The following is a 20,426-nucleotide window of genomic DNA, read 5'->3' on the forward strand; positions in this document are numbered from 1 at the left end:
CCTAGAGGAAGGCGCAGAAGGGTGGGTGAGTAAATTTGCAGACGATACTAAAGTCGGTGGTGTTGTCGATAGTGTGGAAGGATGCAGCAGGTTACAGAGGGATATAGATAAGCTGCAGAGCTGGGCTGAGAGGTGGCAAATGGAGTTTAATGTAGAGAAGTGTGAGGTGATTCACTTTGGAAGGAATAACAGGAATGCGGAATATTTGGCTAATGGTAAAGTTCTTGGAAGTGTGGATGAGCAGAGGGATCTAGGTGTCCATGTACATAGATCCCTGAAAGTTGCCACCCAGGTTGATAGGGTTGTGAAGAAGGCCTATGGAGTGTTGGCCTTTATTGGTAGAGGGATTGAGTTCCGGAGTCAGGAGGTCATGTTGCAGCTGTACAGAACTCTGGTACGGCCACATTTGGAGTATTGCGTACAGTTCTGGTCACCGCATTATAGGAAGGACGTGGAGGCTTTGGAGCGGGTGCAGAGGAGATTTACTAGGATGTTTCCTGGTATGGAGGGAAAATCTTATGAGGAAAGGCTGATGGACTTGAGGTTGTTTTCGTTGGAGAGAAGAAGGTTAAGAGGAGACTTAATAGAGGCATACAAAATGATCAGGGGGTTAGATAGGGTGGACAGTGAGAGCCTTCTCCTGCGGATGGAAATGGCTGGCACGAGGGGACATAGCTTTAAACTGAGGGGTAATAGATATAGGACAGAGGTCCGAGGTAGGTTCTTTACGCAAAGAGTAGTGAGGCCGTGGAATGCCCTACCTGCTACAGTAGTGAACTCGCCAACATTGAGGGCATTTAAAAGTTTATTGGATAAACATATGGATGATAATGGCATAGTGTAGGTTGGATGGCTTTTGTTTCGGTGCAACATCGTGGGCCGAAGGGCCTGTACTGCGCTGTATCGTTCTATGTTCTATGATAATGGAGAAGGAAATAGTGGAGCAATAGAAAAAAACTACTTCAGTTCTGTCGTCACAGAAGATTACACAAATAACTTCCCAGAAATATTGGGAAGCAACTGTCTAGTGAGAAGGAGGAATTGAAGAAAATGAATTGTAGTTAAAACGAAGTGCTGGAGAAATCAATGGGACGAAAGCTGGTAAATCCCCAGGGCCTGATAATCTACATCCCAGGGTACTGAAAGAGGTGGACATGGAAATAGTGGATGATTTGGTTGTCAGCTTCCAAAATTCTGTCAATTCTGCAACTGTCCAGGCAAATTGGAGAGGCGCAAATGTAACTCCACTATTTAAAAAAAAAAAAGAGGGAGGGAAATTAAAACAGGGAATTATAGACTAGTTAGCCTAACATCAGTAGCAGGGTAAATGCCAGAGTCTGTTATAAAAATGTGGTAACTAGACACTTAGAAAATATCAACGGGATTAGACAAAGTCAACATGGATTTATGGAAGGGAAATCATGTTTGACAAACCTACTGGAATTTGTTGAGGACGTAACTAGTGGAACAGATTAGAGAGAACTACTGAATGTGGTATATTATGGATTTTCAGAAAGCTTTTGATAAAGTCCCACATAAGAGGTTAGTATGCAAAATTAAAGTGTATGGTATTGGGGCAATATAGCAGACAGTGAAATGGTTAGCAGACAGGCAGTGATGAGTGGGGTACCACAGAAATCAGTGCTTGAGCTCCAGCTAGTCACAATATATATCAACAATTTAGAGGAGGGATAAAATGTAATATTTCCAAGTTTATCGATGACACAAAACTAGGTGGAATTGAGAGTGGTGAGGAGGAAGTAACGAGGCTTGAAAGCAATTTAGACAAGTTGAGTGACACATGGCAGATGTAGTATAACATGGATAAGTATGAAGTTATCCACTCTGGTAAGATTAACAGAATGGGGGAGTATTATTTAAATAGTGATAGATTTGGAAATATTAGCTGTACAAAGAGACCTGGGTGTCCTTATACACTAATCAGTGAAAGCAAGAATGCAGGTGAAGCAATCAGTTAGGGAAGCAAATGGATCTTGACCTTCATTGCAAGAGGGGTTCAGTACAGGAGCAAGGACGTCTTACTCCAGCTGTACAGAAGCTTGGTAGGATTACACCTGGGGTATTGTATGCAGTTTTACTCAACCTGAAGAAAGTACATAGAATCATCATCATAATTTACAGTGCAAAAGGAGGCCATTCGGCCCATCGAGTCTGCACCGGCCCTTGGAAATAGCATCCCACTTAAGGCCACACCCGTAACCCAGTAACCCCACCTAACCTTTTTTGGACACCAAGGGCAATTTAGCATGGCCAATCCACCTAACCTGCACATCTTTGGACTGTGGGAGGCACCCGGAGGAAACCCATGCAGACACAGGGAGAACGTGCAGACTCCGCACAGACAGCGACCCAAGCCGGGAATCGAACCTGGGACTCTGGAGCTGTGAAGCAACTGTGCTAACCACTGTGCTACCGTGCAGCCCCTATTTGCCACACGGTGAGCGCAGTAAAGGTTCACCAGACTGATTCTCGGGAAAGTAAGATTGTCATATGGAGAGAGATTGGAGTGACTGGGCCTGTATTCACTGGGGTTGATAAGAATGAGGGAGGATATCATTTAAATGGATAAAATTCTGACAGGGCTGGGCAGACTGGATGCAGCAAAACCAGCAGGTATAAAGAGCAGAGGCAGAGCACAGCAATATCAATAATGGAAACACAGCTACACCAAATGATATGACCAAACAGTGAGATCAGCAGCAGGAACACAGCAAGCCAGTAGAAGACACAAATTAGATCCCAGAAATAGAGGGTAACCGAGGGGCTATAAAGATTGAGGAACTTAACATTAATATCAGCAGTGAGGTATTGGAGAAACTCAAATCAGACAAATCCCCAGGATCTGATGGCCTACAGCCCAGGGCTCTAAAAATGGTAATTGAGAGACAGTGGATGAGCTGGTTATGATTTTCCCAAACGCCTAGATTCTAGAACAGTCCCAGCAGATTGCAAGCTAGCAGTAACTTCACGATTCAAGGAAGGAGGGAGAGAGAAAATATGGAACACCAGTCGTCAGGAAAATGCTGGAATTTGTTATTAAGGAATTGTCCCAGTCGAGATGGGAAGATAAAACACACATTTCTATTTATTGGCTGGACTACTTTATAAAAATCATCATTTTTGTGCATTTCAAAATGGGCAAATGGATGAGCTAACATGTCTCTAACTGGTCACCTTTTGTTTTGCAGCAGTTTCAAAGTAACAATGCCCACAGGGGGCAGCAAGGCTGTTCCAGGTAACTTCAAACAAAATAAAACCAAGCAGGTCTTAACCTCCCATATGGTGCTAATGGCCAAAGCATTAGGATGCTAACACAAAGGTTTTGACAAAGAGAGCATCAGTTAGTTAATCCAACATCAGTGTCCCCAAAGACAAACGGAATCCCGACTCAAGATTCCAAACACCCTGGTCTAGGATTTTCCGTTTGGAAGACAATGTTCTCTCGTTGGAGGTGAATTGGAAGCAATTCAGTATCCCTCGCTATGTAAATGCATGCATGGCAATGAATACGAAGGATTTCCACTTTCGGGCCGCCAATTTGAGCAGGGTGGGCCGATAGAGAGGTTCCGCGCGGAGCTGCCGCCACACGTCTCCACACCCCTCCTGCATCGGGATTCATCCCTCCACCCCTTCCCCAAATACAGGGGTGACCCAATGCGCACGGCTCCCACCCCCAAGGAGACACCCTCCTGGGACACCCTCATCTCCTCAAGGAGAGTCAAGTGCATTCCAATCACCCCACTTCATGCTGATTTTCAAGTGCGGAGCTGGAAATTGACGGCACTTAACTCTTTAAAGTGGTTGATGTTTGTAAACATTGTGCTTACAGCATTTCAGGGCTACTCATCGATTATGAATCCCTACAGTGAAGAAGCAGGCCATTCGGCCCATCGAGTGTGCACCGAACCTATGAATGAACATTCTACCCATGTCCACCCCATCCTATCTGCATAACCCTGCAACCTAACCTGCACAGCCCTGGACACTAAGGGGCAATTTAACATGGCCATTCCACCAAACTTGCACATCTTTTGACTGTGGGAGGAAACCGGAGCACCCAAAGGAAACCCACACAGACACGGGGAGAATGCACAAACTCCACAGACTGCGCCTCAAGGCCGGAATTCAATCCGGTGCCCCAGCACTGAGGCAGCAGTGCTAACCACTGTGCCACCCTCATCCATTAAGATAGATGAATAGAGCAAGGCTAGCAGCTGCATTTGTGGAAGCTGAGAATCACATCTCACGAAGAGAAATTAATATCTTGCAGCTTTTTTCTTTCCAGCAATGGACACATGGTGCTTCCTCTGTCTGAGCAACCAGGTGTATGCCCAGGTGAGTGTTACAACAGAAATTATTTTACACTGCCCGTGTGAACTGCTCTCTAGCTTCCAGACAGAGGAATTGTATCTGGGAGTCTGGGGGGTCGTCTCCCTATCTAGGGAGTAGTCTCCCTATCTAGGGGGTCTCCAGGGGGGGGGGGGGGGGGTCTCCCTATCAAGGGGGTCTCTGTGGGGCGGGGTGGTGTATCCCTGTCAAGGGGGTCACTGGGAGTGGCCTTCAGTTGGTGCACCTATATAGAGGGTCTCCTGGGGGTGGGGGGGGGGGGGGGGAAAGAGAAGAGATCCCTCCACTTAGGGGGTGGTCCCTCCACTTAGGGGGGGGGGGGTCTCCGGGGGATCCCTCCACTTGGAGGGTCTCCGGGGTTGATCCCCCCACTTAGGGAGTCTCTGAGGGGGATCCCTCCACTTAGGGAGTCTCTGAGGGGGATCCATCAATGTAGGAGGTCTCCAGGGGGATCCCTCCATTTAGGGGGGGTCTTTGGGCATGTCTGCCAGGAGGGTGGGAGGTTGGCCCTCGGGTGGATTGTGGCGGCAACCTCCTGAAGAGATTATCCCCATGGCCCAATGCAAGGTCCACCATGTCAGGGACATGTTTGTCCATACCGGTTGTAATCCTGCCCACGTGATTCCTGGCCCAGAGGACTGGAGAATCACGCAGGCCCGGAGACTCGTGCCAGGCCCCCTAAGTGGATGCAAATGGCTCATTAGCACTTATTTACAGCCATTAGCATTCTCCGACACATAGGCGCGAACTCCAATCCCGCCACCAGCGGGAGTCCGGAGCAGAGTCGGGAGTCTGTTCGGTGCGCAGAGCGAACATCGATTTCGACTAGGAGCCCGATTCTCCACCCAATCACGATCAACGTTGCCGGCGTCGCGGGGCATCCAGGCCGGTGTCCAATATTGACGAGGGATGTCACATGACTTCACCCAAACTGCAGTGTGATATCGTCTGTTGGAACCGAATTCCAGCAGTTACTGTTTGCGACCTTCAATGTGAACAGAACTCCAGGCAACAGCTTGCAGTGTCTAACATCAAGCCAGTGGCAGCAGAAAGAACTCAGACGCTCATCAAACTTGCCAACTGCTGGAACCTTGGGAGCATTTATTGTGCGAATATAAAAGGTGATAAACATTGCAAAACCCCTCTGGCATGAGAGTGTGGGCGAAAAATAAACCAAACCTTTGATTTTCGCCTTACCTCGAGTTTGACTCCCGAGATAGGGCAGCATGGTGGCGCAGTGGGTTTGCCCTGTTGCCTCACGGCGCCGGGGTCCCAGGTTTGATCCCAGCTCTGGGTCACTGTCCATGCGGAGTTTGCACATTCTCCCCGTGTCTGCGTGGGTTTCACCCCCACAACCCAAAAGATGTGCAGGCTAGGTGGATTGGCCACGCTAAATTGCCCCTTAATTGAAAAAAAAAAGAATTGGGTACTCTAAAATTTATTTTTAAAAATAGACTCCCGAGATGAGGGGATTTGTCTAATGATGAGAGACTGAGTAAATTAGACCTCAATTCTCTGTAGTTTCAAAGAATGAGAGGTGACCTAATTGAAAGATACAAGATTCTTTTTCTTAATAAATTTAGAGTACCCAATTATTAGTTTCCAATCTTTGGCTTGTGCGGGTGAAACCCACGCAGACACTGGGAGAACGTGGAAACTCCACATGGACAGTGACACGGGCTGGGATTAAACCCGGCTCCTCAGTGGCATAGGCAGCAGTGCTAACCACTACGCGTCACCCTGAAAGATACAAGATTCTGAAGGAATTTGAGAGGGTAGACACAGAGGTTGTTTGCCCATCTGGGGAATCTATTCCAGAAATTTGTGCATCCGCACAATCATCACGCGTGGTGGCTCCCCTGCTCTTGGCCTTTGTCTCAAGGACCTGTGCGCCTTATCCACTTCTGGGGCCCTTTCCAGCACTCCTTGCTCCACCAGCCCGGCCAACATCTTGGTTCCATACTTTGTGGCGCTTGTCCCCTCCACGCCTTCTGGCACCCCCAACGATTCGGAGGTTCTGCCATCTGGATCAATTTTCCTGCTCCTCAACCTTCACCTTAAACGATTTACGTAGGTCCCCAGGGCTCCCATCTCCACCTCCAGGGATACAATCCGATCACTTTGATTGGAGACCACCGCCTCCACTTCTCTCACAGCTTCGCTCCTTGCATGTCGAGGCACTTTTCCAGGCAGTCCATTGTTACCCGAAAAGGTGCTACATCGATGGCTGTCGACCAATCCCCTTGCATGTCCCTTCTCTGGTGCTGGAGTTTGTCCTTAATAAAAGCCATTAACCGTTCCGTCTGAGCGTTTCCCTCGCTGCTGACCCTTCTCTTTCTGCCAGCATTTTATCAGACTTCACCATGTCTCGAGTTCCCTCCACTTTTTGGACCGAAATTTTGAGAGTTTTCTGCCGGGTCTGATCGGTTACCAGCATAACTTTCTCTTTTTTTTGTGCTTTTTTTTTTCCAACTTTTGCTCCCCCCCTTTTTTTTTTTTTTAAATAATCAGTGGTGACCTGCTATCAGGTTTAAAGTGGCAAAACCGTTGTTTCAGAGTTGGAGCCGTCCTGTGTGCAGAGTCTTACGACATGACCGCTACCAGAAGTCCCGCCCATCTGGGGAATCTAAAACACTTCAGGTACAGTCTCAGAATAAGGGATTGAACAATTCCGATTGAGATGAGGAGAAATTTCTTCATTCAAAGGATTGTGAATCTTTGGAATTCTGAGCCGCAGGGCAGAGATAGGTAGAATTTTGGCCTTTTAAGGGAATCAAGGGATATGGGGGCTGGGAGCCATGATCATAGTAAATGGCAATGCAGGCTTGAGGGGCCGTATCGTTTAGTCCTACTCCGATTTATGTTCTTATGAGATCAGTGAATATAAAAAAAATCTGGTGGTTCAGAGCAGAGAAAGAGCAGCACCAGGAACATTATGACACTCAAGTTTAAAGAGCTGTGGCCACCTAAAATGGCGTCTGGCAAGGGATGCTGGGAAAAGTGGCCAAGTTCGAGAACAAGCAAGCTGCAGCTCAGAATAAACAAAAGCTGCAGCCCAGACTTTACGAAGTAACACAGGAAAAAGGCCATCTCCAGGAACAATAGAACTTTCTGTCAATCACTCGTGTTTATCAGACACAGCAGCACCTAAACTCCGTATTTGGAAGGGCCTAACTGCCCCCAACACTTGCAGGCATGACTAGAGTGCCCACCCCAAACTTGACGTGGTAGCCCCTGATTGGACTTGATCCATCAGGGTGATCGAGCCTTGATTAATTGATTGACGATGACCCAGAGACTGCCCACCAAAGGGGACAAAATCTAAGCAGGTTAAAAGGTGCTGCACCACCTAAGAATCTTTCTGCAGCAGCAACCAACAATGGTGACCATTCACCGGCCAAAGAGACAGACCATCACCCGACCAACTGAAGGAAGACCAGAGCTAGAAACAGGCCAGATCAAGGACTACAAGATTCGGGATACAGATAAAGGCCAATATCTGTCTGGTACTTGCTAGTCACTCTGAAGTTAAGGTCTTGTGCGTACAACTTTGTAGTTTGACTTAAGTGGGTGTGTGTGATCAATTAAGAGTAACAATTTGTGATAGTGAATAAATATTGAATCATTGTATAAAACAGACTTGTAGTCATTGGTTTAGGCACAACAGAGCAGTGGCACAGCAGAATAGGACCAGCAGCGCTAAAACAGCGAGACCGATGAGAATAGAGAACAAGGATGATTCAGATAGGAGCCGCCATGTTTGAAAAAGGGGGGGGGAAAAAATCAAGTGGCACCATCTTGTTCCTTCAACCTGCACCTTACCTGCCGAAGCCAATCTGAAAACCAACCCTTTCTTCCAATTGTGTTCCTTTTGTTTTCCTTCTCTGTTCCGCCCTCATCACTGCGTCGCCTGCCACTTATCCAGGCCATTTTAGAGCCTGGCTGGAACAGCATTCCGAAATTTATCCCATTCTTGTACAGGGTCGAGTTTGCCTGATTAAATTCAGCTCTGCATTTTCCAAGTCAGCCCCAATGTCCTGTTATACCCAGATTTTGTGTTCTTCCCAGGTACTCGCCTTGGTCTATCTCGCCCACCTCAGGATCCTCTCACGATCCTGGTATCGGTGTAGCTTCACAATGACCGCCTCGGTTGTTTCCCCACCTTGGGTTTCGGCCTGAGCGACCTGCGCGTTCTGTCGATCTCCGGGGGTTGGGAAGCAGTCTCTCCAGACTATGTTTCCCGTTGGGTCCCTGCCTCAGTACTTTCTGGCAGACTCACAATCCAAATGTTCAGGCGTCGGGACCCGTTTTCTTGGTCCTCAACTTTCCCTTTAAGTTCCCTTGGGCTGCCATCAACCTTTTAACTTCTGCCTCTAGGGCGACGATCCTGTCGCTCTGGTCCGTTGAGGCTCTCTAATTTGCGGGTTGTTTTTTCCAGTGCTTCCACCTTCTTCCCCAATCCGATCGTTTTTTTGTATGGTAACCATAGCCTCTGTCACCGCCACCTTGATTTTGATCTATAATCGCCTCTTTCATGGCGGTCAGTTCCTTCATAAGGAAGGTCTTCCATCGTCTCCAGGTGATGGGGTAGGCTGATCCTCGGATAGTCGGTCTCCCCCTCTCTTGGATGGCCGGGGCTCCCACCCGAGTCCGCCGGCTCAACTGCCTGCTGCTAGTGGCCTTTTCCGCCACTTCTGCCCTCCCTTCGACCCCCCGGGCTCCTGTTCGCTGGCATTCTGGTTCTATTCTTTTCTCAGTTGAGGTACAGTTGCTTTCAAATTTTCAGGCAAAAGTGCCGATTTGGTTATGGTCTGGAGGAGAGCCACCTGATGTGCGCCTGCTCAGCACATCACTATCACCGGAAGTCGAAAAAAATCAAGTGGGTGTTGCTAACTTTTGGTTGGCTCTTAATTCGTTGCCCGTTGGGTCTTTACTGAATTTGCTCTGTTTCTATAACCTTTGCTCTAGAGTCGCCAGGTATCTTTATGATACCGCCACGAGGTTCAAGTTCAAGTACTGATCAATAACTCGACACACCAATTAGTAGGATTCAAATCAAAACACATTTATTATACACAGTAAATCACTACTCATGCATAAACTCTACTTTCTAGACTATTCTCTATCACTAAAAGGCCTATACTTAGCTTCGGAACTGGCCCACCAGGTCAGTGGAACAAATGGCCTTTCGTTCAATCAGAGTCTGCAGGATTCAAAAGCTGGTACGGACTGGTAGCTAGGAGCGCCTATCTCGTAGGGTGCGTTGACTGGAGACTTACTTGGTTGATGCGGCAGCTTACTCAAGGGTTGATTCGAGTTGCTGAGTGACCCTGCCAAGAAGGACGATTTGAACTTGGGGGCTTTACTTTATAGTCCCCAGGGGCTACCCGCCCCTTTGGGCGGACCCCGTACCTAGTTCCGTGATTGGACTACGTCCCGATCACTTGGATCGATTTCTCCAATACTGGAGTTGTTCCCTGATCGCTGGGCGGTCCCTAGGTGTCCGTTGGCCTTCCTTTGTCTTGGCTCCTGCTGGCGCCGAGGAGTCTGGCTTGGCCTTATTCACCTTAAATGTTTTGATTGTTCCCAGGGATCGCTCATTAGTATGCAGATGGCTGTGAGTTTCAGTGCTGTCTTGGCCTTTGCAAGTTGTAATACACAGGATTTCTGCACTTGCTAGTTTTTGCCTGTGCTGGTTGAATTTCCCTGTAGCCTTTGCGGACCTCCATTTTCAGTCGGGAAGTGGCCAACCCAGGTGGCTACATGGGACATGTCAGGAAAGTAACTGATTGGTTGATATTTCGTCTTTTTCTCTCTACACTCAGGCATTTGTTCAGAATAAGAGTTGAAAAATTAAAAGTTTCAACTGGGCTAATTACATCAGTAAGTCAATTAATAGGATTATTACTGCAGAGCAGGCCTAGAGTATTAATTAAAATTAATGGTTTAAACAAGCTACTAACTAGATTAGAAAAGAGGAAATAAGGGCTATTTGTTTTAGATTTGGTCAAATTCATATAAAAACTAAAACCTAAAGCCGATTTGATAATTTTACAGTGGTTAACACGGTTGCTTCACAGCGCCAGGGTCCCAGGTTTGATTCCCGGCTCGGGTCACTGTCTGTGCGGAGTCTGCACGTTCTCCCCGTGTCTGCGTGGGTTTCCTCCGGGTGCTCCAGTTTCTTCCCACAAGTCCCGAAAGATGTGCTGTTAGGTGAATTGGATGTTCCGAATTCTCCCTCTGTGTACCTGAACAGGCGGCGGAATGTGGCGACTAGGGGCATTTCACAATAACTTCATTGCAGTGTTAATGTAAGCCTACTTGTGATAATAAAGATTATTAATTAAACTCAGTGCTCAATTATTCAATCAGATCTAGCAGATAAAGTTAAAAATTGAAGAGTAGAGCACAGTTAAACTAAAGATGTCTGACGTTTTCAGTAAATTAAAATCTAAGGCTTTTGGGCGGCACGGCGGCACAGCGGATAACACTGCTGTCTGTGGCAGTGTGAACCAGAGTTCAATCCCGGCCCTGGGTCACTGTCCGTGTGATGTTTGCACATTCTCCCCTTGTCTGCATGGATTTCACCCCCACAACCCAAAGATGTGCAGGTTAGGTGGATTGGCCGTGCTAAATTCCCCCTTAATTGAAAAAAATAATTGGGTACTCTAAATTTTAAAAATCTAAGGCTTTTAGATAATACAAGTTAAAAGTTAAACATTTCAGTAAACCTCCCTGTAAAATAAAGCACAGGAGAAGCAGTCGATTGGTGAGTAGGTGGCAAGTCGATCAAACAAACACATAGCAACACAGCTTGGACCCATGGAGTGTGCATACTTCTCCATACGAATAGCCCAGCACAGACCCAATGGACTTTCTGTGCTGTAACAACTCTGGGATCAAGGGTGCTTCCCGTGTCCTGGACAACCACATTTGTAAGAAATGTCATCAGTTGCAACAGCTCGAACTCTGGGCTTTGGAGCTTGAGCAGCAGCGAGTGTCTCTGTGGTGTATCGACAACATTGAGAATTTCAAGGAAAGCACATTTAGATTCAGGGTGACCATACAGCTTGATATGCAGGCGGAGATGGAATGGATGACCATCAGGCAGTAAAGAATGGCCAAACATATAATGCAGCTGCCCCCTGACTGCATCTCACTTTCCAACCAGTCTGTTCCCTGGGAGACCCCTCCAAAATGCCTTTCCATCTGGTCTCCATGAGTAGAGACCAGCACTGAACGGCACTCACCCAAGGTTGCCGAGGCGAAGGGGTTAGATCCCAAGGTCTCAGCAGATCAGGCAAGCGTAACTAGCTGTCTCACTCCAATATGCAAATTTGCCAAATACTGATCCCATCCACAATGGGCGGGATTCAGATTGCAAAGTTGCGTTAGATCACGCAAGTCTTGGTGTGCCGGGTAGATCCTGGAAGGGGGAAATCAGCCAGCATTACCGGCTTCATCGCCATTCGGACGCAACGTGGCCGCTAGATCGTGACAATAGTTATGAGTGAAACTCAAGCGTTGGGGAATTTTGTGGGTTGTGAGCTCAAACCTCATCATGGAAAGTGGAGAGCCTCAATTCAATAAATTTGCTCATTTGAATTTGAAACTTTTCCTTTAGGAGGGGGAGCTCATCTTATTACTGTGTAATGCCACCCCCGTGGTAAACATTTGAATGCTCTCAGTATAACTGGGAATGGGAACTACTGCTACCTTACCAGCACTGCCAATTCCCCAGGAACAAATAAAGAAAAACCTGACCTGATAGTACAGTATTCAAGATTCTTAAAAAGCACAAATTTAAGATAATCACAAAAGGAATTAAGAGACATTTTGAAAAGAAATCAGTGGTTAAATTAGTCAACACTGGTATAGCAAATGGATTTATAGCAAATTAGCATGCTGTTTTACACCGGAGCGCAATTTTCTTTGCACTGGATGTCAATGTTGATTCCCTGTCGGCCTGTTTTGCATTACTGGCATTGATCAATTTTACCCCCATCATATTTTATAGAGTGGTTAGAATGTGGATTCTCTGTCTTAAAGCATTGTGAAGCAGAGTCTATAAATCATCTTAAAAGGGAATTAAATAGCTCCCTGAAAATGAAGCTCCCTGAAAATGACAAATAGGAAATTGTATGGAAAGTGTGCAGGAGAATGGGACTAGGCCAGGTGGTTTACTTAAGAGAAAAGCATCCACATGAACTTGACAGTCCAGAGAACAAGTTTCTGTGCTGTACAATTCTATAATCTACTGACTGGAGTTTTGAGTAAGAACCAAGTTTAAAATAATTTCCAGGGTGAATAATGCCAAAACAGTTTTGCTTCTCATCAGTGAAATATTTTGAAAGGAAAGATCTGATTTCAATCTTACCTTGTAAAGTTTAAGAATGACTTTTATACACGCATGGACAAACGTGGTTTGCCTTTCAAGGCTTCCACCATAAAGTGCAACAAGCTCCTCATTAAAATTGATGCTAAAAAAATCAAAGTGGAACTTGTTGTGAATGTTCTCAGCTTTCCTTAGTGCAACAGAGCCCAGGGAACGAACTGAAACACAAGACCAAAATAAAAAGCATTTGTAAATATTCATATGAAACAAATAACATAAATAGAATTGATTTTCTAACTGGATTCTTCTGATCCATTTAAGGCACTCTTTAATGTACATACATTAAAAGTTATGTTTACTATCTGCCATGCAACTAATTTGTCAACCTTTCTTGAAGGCCAGACTGCGCAATCATGAGGGTGGGAAGAATTAAAAACTAATTAACAAGTTTAAAAATGTACCTTGTCTATAACTCCCAGCATTTCCTGGAAGAAACAGAACAGGGATTCCTGTCGCTTTTAGATTCTTGCGTGCTTCAGCAGAGTCTCCCTCTCCATAAAGATACAGGTCGTAACTTGGGTATTTACTGGTAAGTTTATTCGGAAGCTTGATTTTCTGTTCACAGAAAACAGACAAAAACTGTTACATCTCTTCCCTTTATAAGAAGAAATTATTATACAATCAGAAAATTGAAATTAAGCAAAATAAGAGTACTTTATTTGAATCGGATGAATCATGAACAAGTCCCATTCACCTATCATTCCTGTGCCACTGACCTACATTGGTTCCTAGGGGAAAAAAAGTTATAACATTTTCAGCCTCGTTTTCAAATTCGTCCATGTCCTTCCTATCTCTAACCTCAGATATATCTGTGCTCCTGGAATTCTGGCTTCTTGTGAATCCCTAATTTTAATAATTTCACCATTGGTGGCTATGCCTTCAGTTTTCCAGGCCTGAAACCCCTTCCTCTTATCTTTCTGCCTCGCTAACTCTCTTTCCTCCTTTAAGACATTCCTTCAAAACCGATGTCTTAGACTAAGCTTTTGGTCATTGGGCCTAATATCTTCTTACCTGGTCCAGTGACATAGTTTATTTTATAATAATCCTGAGAACTGCCTTGAGATGCTTTACAATGTTAACAATGCTAAGAAAATTGTTTTTGCACATCAGCAGAGGTTATGGTCCACTGTGCTTATGCCAATCGTTAATTACACATTAGACGTACTAACCCCAACTCCCTTCCCCTCCAAATATCTATGTTATTCCCTCAAAAAGATGTTTATTCACTTGGCTTCAATACTTATCAGTGATAAAAATTCCCAATTCTCCATTTTGATTTTAGCCCTAAATCTATGCCTAATTGTCCATCTGCTACTCAATGGAAAAATCAGTTTTCCCATTTCAATATATTCCTGTTAATCTTCTCAGCTCAACTGAATACTGAAATAAATTTCTCCAAGTGCCTCATCGTAACTACATTTTAATCCCCATCTAAAATGCAGCACGTCTTCAATAAACATTAAACAATGGGAAACGGTATCACAGTGGTTAACACTGTTAACAGGGTCCCAGGTTCGATTCCCGGCTTGGGTCACTGTCTGTGCGGAGTCTGCACGTTCTCCCAGTGTCTGCATGGGTTTCCTCCAGGTGCTCCGGTTTCCTCCCACGAATCCCAAAACATGTGCGGTTAGATAACTTGGACATTCTGAATACTCCCTCAGTGTACCCAAACAGATGCCAGAGTGTGGCTACTAGGGGATTTTTACATTAACACTGCAAGGAAGTTACTATGAGCCTACCTATTGTGGTGATATGCATCACTGTAAATACACAAGGGGTTAAAGTAGATACACTAAGACTAAATAAACACTAGAGGGAGCACCAGAGACATCATGACACAGACATTCAACCAATAGGTCAGTAAAATAGGACACCACCAATGGGCAGTCAAGGCACACCCAGAGGTGGCACTACCACAAGGGGGCTACCCATATAAAAAGGACAGGGCACAAATGCTCTCTCTTTCCACAGGCGACACAGGGGCAGATCGGAAGCATTACACCCACCGCATGGATTAGAGCAGACCGGTTAGTTAGATTGAGTTACTATAGTAAGATTAGCAGGAGAGTCGAACTCAAGGAGGAGAATTGTTAACTGTTCAATAAATGAGTTAAACCAATCTCCAAGTCTGAACCTTCCTTTGTCAGAGTATACATCAAGGAAGCAGCTGATGCTACATTTAGAAGCATAACACAACATGGTACCAGTTAGTGACTTGTTGAATCCCGACAGTTCAACTCAACAAATCCATGACTACCAGCAACAGCACCCAGGCAAGATGTTCGAGATTCCGGTTCCACAGCAGCTCAGGTACGACGGCAATCTCAGTGCCAACTGCCGTGCGTTCAGGCCGAGATTCGAGATCTACCTGGTAGCGTCTGACCTAGATGGCGTGGCGGATTCAGAGAAAATAAAACTTCCGCTCACCATTGCTGGTGCAAGAGCAGCAGAAATCTTCGAGACCTTCAAGTACTCCAAAGGGCAAGACAAGAGAGACTCCCAGGCAGTCCTGGGCAAGTTGAGACTACTGCGAGAAACACATGAGACAGTAAAAGAGACGCCAATACTCACCACGAGGCAAAGGTAGGCCTGCAAATGCAGAAAACGGCAGTTTTGATTGGCAGCCATCTTGGGAAAGGAGCCGCAGATGCGCAATTGTGCAAGAAGCGCACAGTAAAGGAACAGCGATCTGCGCATGCGCCATCCATTCCTACGCTCTACGTCACAAGCGTCATGACGTCATAGGCCCCGGACCATGCCCACTTAAAGGGGAAATGTCCCAAAACAGTTTTTAAAAATTTAAAGCCGAAAAACACAATTCTTTCACCTGGAACGACAGCACAATGCCGGAACTTCGACCAGTAGCTGAAAGTAACCTCCGCAGAACCCTGCAACAAGCAGTTAGCACCACCCAAAGTAATGATTTAGTCCTTGACGACTACGACTCAAGACGTTGATTACTTCTTTGAACATTGCGAGCACAATGACAGTTCTGACACAAAAAGTGAGGATATGGTCCTTGAAGACTGCGACTCAGACGAAGATTTCAACTTTGGAGATGGCGACCCTAGTACCAAATCCGAACCGCAACGAGATGTGTTGTACAGAGAAGAATCCGACACAGATATGGACGAGTTAATCGGATTTGAGGATCTTCAGCCCAGTATATATGACATCCCGACTCGTGAGTGCAGGATTATGCTGCGGCCTGACGCCAAGAGACAGAGAGCGGCACAAGCCCACAGAGGGCGGCGTGCTGCCGCACAGAGAGTGGTCCACGCACCACGAAGGGTCCCAGCCTCCACACAGAAAGCGATGAGAGTCTCTATAGCGAGACAAATGCACGATTCCACACAGGGAACGCTGCAAGACTCCACAGAGTGACACAGGTCTGCACACCGAGCTCGTTGACAGACTCCACGATGGAAGCAACGCAAGACTCCAGAGCGCAGTCCTTTCATGAACAAGACCATGAAGATCTAGCAACCTCAGGTGCACAGCAAGAAGACTATGCCAGTCTACCACGCTCAAGTGAACGACAAGAAGTACCCACTGTATGTGCGACAAGTGACGACGGCATCCCACTTCTCATACCAGATGTGCAACGTGACAGTTCTCTGCTAGTATGTACAGAGGCACTCGACAATCAAAGTGAGGCAACTGGTGACTCCAGTGACACCACGTTAATTCAAACCTCATCCGCTCGAGCCTCTCCACAAGAAAATGCATTCCTGAAAGTTGTGACTCCGGACAGGGAGCATCAAGACACCTCAGATGATTCAAGTGAACCAGAAAGGACTCCAGACGGGGAGCATCGACAAGCCAAAGCTGATTCAAATATGCCGGACATGACTCCAGACGGGGAGCGCCGCGTACTCAGTGATGGCACGCTCAAGGAAGCAGCATATGCCACAAAGGATGCTGACACGAGTAACTGTGTGAAGGACTTGTATTATCCACAGAGGGTGGTCGTTCAGTGCAACAAACACAACAACAAAACCTACAAAACCAACAACAAAGACAACGACACAAAGCGTACCAAAGGCACGAATGTCAACAACAAGCATGACAAAAACAACAACGCTGGAACAACGACTGGTACGACATGGTACAACTCTGCAAATGCAGGACAATGTAACGGCACAGCTCCTAACACATACCATGGCATGACAGCAAATCTCACCGATCCAAGTTTGCTCCACTGCAAACCAGCATTCAAGGCAGGGAAGTTTGCTCCACTACGAATAAGCAAACCAGATTTCAAGGCAGCTGACGTACTGCATCAATATCGCAAACACAGGAAACAGTCCGGGTCGGCCAACACAGATGATATACTGCATCGCTACAAGCATCAAAAAAAAAAAAAGAGTCCAAATCAGACGACAACTTCTTGGTTCCTTAAGCACAGGGACACTGATGGCGTTCACAAGGACGTGCCACCAGCAACGTCACCACTTCACCAACAAAACAGGAAAGCCACTCGACCGTATTGATTCATGAACTTTGGAATCATACATATGATTTGGACTTGTGTAATCATCACTCATGATTTGTACATGTCATCACATATCTACCCATTTTGTTCAATTTTCTTTTAACACTGTACAGAAAATATGTAACACGAAAAAAGGGGGGGAATGCAGTGATATGCATCACTGTAAATACACAAGGGGTTAATGTAGATACACTAGGACTAAATAAACACTAGAGGGAGCACCAGAGACATCATGACACAGACATTCAATCAATAGGTCAGTAAGATAGGACACGGCCAATGGGCAGTCAAGACACACCCAGAGGTGACACTACCACAAGAGGGCTACCCAGGGGCAGCACGGTAGCATTGTGGATAGCACAATTGCTTCATAGCTCCAGGGTCCCAGGTTCGATTCCGGCTTAGGTCACTATCTGTGCGGAGTCTGCACATCCTCCCTGTGTGCGCGTGGGTTTCCTCCGGGTGCTCCGGTTTCCTCCCGCAGTCCAAAGATGTGGTCAGGTGGATTGGCCATGATAAATTGCCCTTAGTGTCCAAAATTGCCCTTAGTGTTGGGTGGGGTGACTGTGTTTTGGGGAGAGAGTAGGGTGCCCTTTCCAAGAGCCGGTGCAGACTCGATGGGCCGAATGGCCTCCTTCTGCACTGTAAATTCTATGATAATCTATGATAAGAGGACAGGGCACACATGCTCTCTCTCTTTCCACAGGCGACACAGGAGCAGATCGGACGCATCACACCCACACATGGATTAGAGCAGACTGGTTAGTTAGATTGAGTTACTATAGCAAGATTAGCAGGAGAGTCGAACTCAAGTAGGAGAATTATTAGCTGTTCAATAAATGTGTTAAACCTATCTCCAAGTCTGAACCTTCCTTTGTCAGAGTATACATCAAGGAAGCAGCTTATGCTACATGAAGCATAACACACTTATGACAATAATAAAGATTATCTTACACTGTACACCAACTGCAATATGCTTGTGTTTTATGCAGATTAGTAATCACTTGCTTTTTTTATATCCAATGACACTATACGTAAATCCAGTGTTACGATCCCAGTTCGTATTACAACTGGACGGAAAGATCCCAGAATGGAACCCTGGCTCATAAGACTGCAACTTTTACATTTTTAAAATAAAATATGGAGGAACAGAGTGGCAGGACTGCTAACAAAAAGAAAAAAAAAACATAAACATGTGGATATGTATATATTTGATAATACAATACTCCTTTATACCCCCTTCACCTTAATTATTACACACAGGCCTTAAAATTGACACGGATTACAAAGTACATCTTAAACTACTATGGACTCATTAACACACAAAACTTTACACACAAACACACACAAGATGACTGGTAAAATACACAGTCGGCTCCGAACCCAAGTTAGTGTCTGTGGATATGTTCTCAGAATCCCCCCCCCCCCCAAGATGATTGAGATGTGAGTTTCCAAACTCCCAAGAACACATAAAAACCTTCTCTCATAAGTAAGCTTTCCCTTAGCATGTTGCATTCTAAAATTCTCCAAACAAACTTTTAAACATAGCTTCTGCTCCACTTTCAGAGTCATCCAAACTCAAAACGTTAGCTTCCTTTTCTCTCCACAGATGCCATCAGACCTGCTGAGATTGTCCAGTACTTTCTGTTTTTGTTCCTTTTTAGGTTTCCTTTGTCTTGACTTCTTTTACAAAAACTCTGAGATCCTGCCACCGATTTCCATAGTTATTTCAACACACATTCAACAAACTGTAGTAAATCTCATAAACCTGAAAATTACTTCAGGTATCGTTCTGGCGTTTGAGCCTTCTTCTCAGCTCGGTCTCCCTTTACTGAACGATTCTCTGCTAACCTTAAGGGATCCTGGAAACTTCTCTTTGTTGCTCTAGTTTCTTTAACCAGCTGCTCTTCAGATCTCATTTGTTTTTTTAACCATTACTCCATGGTATGGCTTTTCTTCCAGCAAAGCTGAGAGATATGTTCCCTCTCATAGAATCCCTACAGAGCAAAAGGAGCCCATTCGGCCCAACGAGTCTGCACCAACCTCTGAAAGAGAACCCTACCTAGGCCCGCACCCCACCCTATCCCCGTAACCGAGTAACTCCACCTAACCTTTTGGACACTAAGGGGCAAATTTAGCATGGCCAATCCACCTAACCTGCATATCTTTGGACTGCGGAAGGAAGCAGAGCACCTGGAGGAAACCCATGCAGACACAGGGAGAACGTGCAGACTCCGCACAGACAAGGCTGAAATTGGATTGGATTTGTTTGTCGTCACGTGTACTGAGGTACAGTGCAAAGTATTTTTCTGCGAGCAGCTCAGACCATTAAGTACATGGGAAGAAAATGGAATAAAAGAAAATACATAATAGGGCAACATAAGGTATACAATGTAACTACATAAGCACTGGCATCGGATGAAGCATACAAGGGTGTAGTGTTAATGATGTCAGTCCATAAGAGGGTGATTTAGGAGTCTGGTAACAGTGGGGAAGAAGCTGTTCGAGTCTGTTCATGCGTGTTCTCAGACTTCTGTATCTCCTGCCCGATGGAAGAAGTTGGAAGAGTGAGTAAGCCGGGTGGGAGGGATCTTTGATTATTCTGCCCGCTTTCCCAAGGCAGCGGGAGGTGAAGATGGAGTCAATGGATGTTCACTACTCTGAAGTTTCATGCGGTCCTGGGCCGAGCAGTTGCCATACGAGGCTGTGATGCAGCCAGATAGGATGTTTTCTATGGTGCATCTGTAAAAGTTGGTAAGAGTTAATGTGGACATGCCGAATTTCCTTAGTTTCCTGAGGAAGTATAGGCGCTATTGTGCTTTCTTGGTGGTAGCGTCGACATGGGTGGACCAGGGCAGATTTTGGGAGATGTGCACCCCTAGGAATTTGAAACTGCTAACCATCTCCACCTCGGCCCCGTTGATGCTGACAGGGGTGTGTACAGTACTTTGCTTCCTGAAGTCAATTACCAGCTCTTTAGTTTTGCTGGCATTGAGGGAGAGATTGTTGTCACTGCACCACTCCACTAGGTTCTCTATCTCCCTCCTGTATTCTGACTCATCGTTAGTCAAGATCCGGCCCACTATGGTCGTATCGTCAGCAAACTTGGAGATGGAGTTGGAACCAAATTTTGCCACGCAGTCGTGGGAACAGGGAGTATAGTAGGGG

At 45.9% G+C, this 20,426-nt stretch overlaps 1 protein-coding gene across 2 annotated transcripts in view; it reads right to left on the bottom strand.

Annotated features, from left to right (window-relative positions):
* Window positions 1–20,426, bottom strand: part of pgap1 (post-GPI attachment to proteins inositol deacylase 1) — a 263,763-nt gene that overhangs the window by 234,509 nt on the left and 8,828 nt on the right. For both annotated transcript variants that reach the window (XM_072478690.1, XM_072478698.1), the window contains exons 2-3: window positions 13,165–13,318; window positions 12,746–12,921 (exon numbers count right to left, since the gene is read on the bottom strand). In XM_072478690.1, coding sequence (XP_072334791.1) covers window positions 12,746–12,921; window positions 13,165–13,318 — 330 coding nt within the window. The remainder of the gene's footprint in view (window positions 1–12,745; window positions 12,922–13,164; window positions 13,319–20,426) is intronic.

This window comes from Scyliorhinus torazame, chromosome 2 (genome assembly GCF_047496885.1).
Source record: "Scyliorhinus torazame isolate Kashiwa2021f chromosome 2, sScyTor2.1, whole genome shotgun sequence".
Taxonomy (NCBI): domain Eukaryota; kingdom Metazoa; phylum Chordata; class Chondrichthyes; order Carcharhiniformes; family Scyliorhinidae; genus Scyliorhinus; species Scyliorhinus torazame.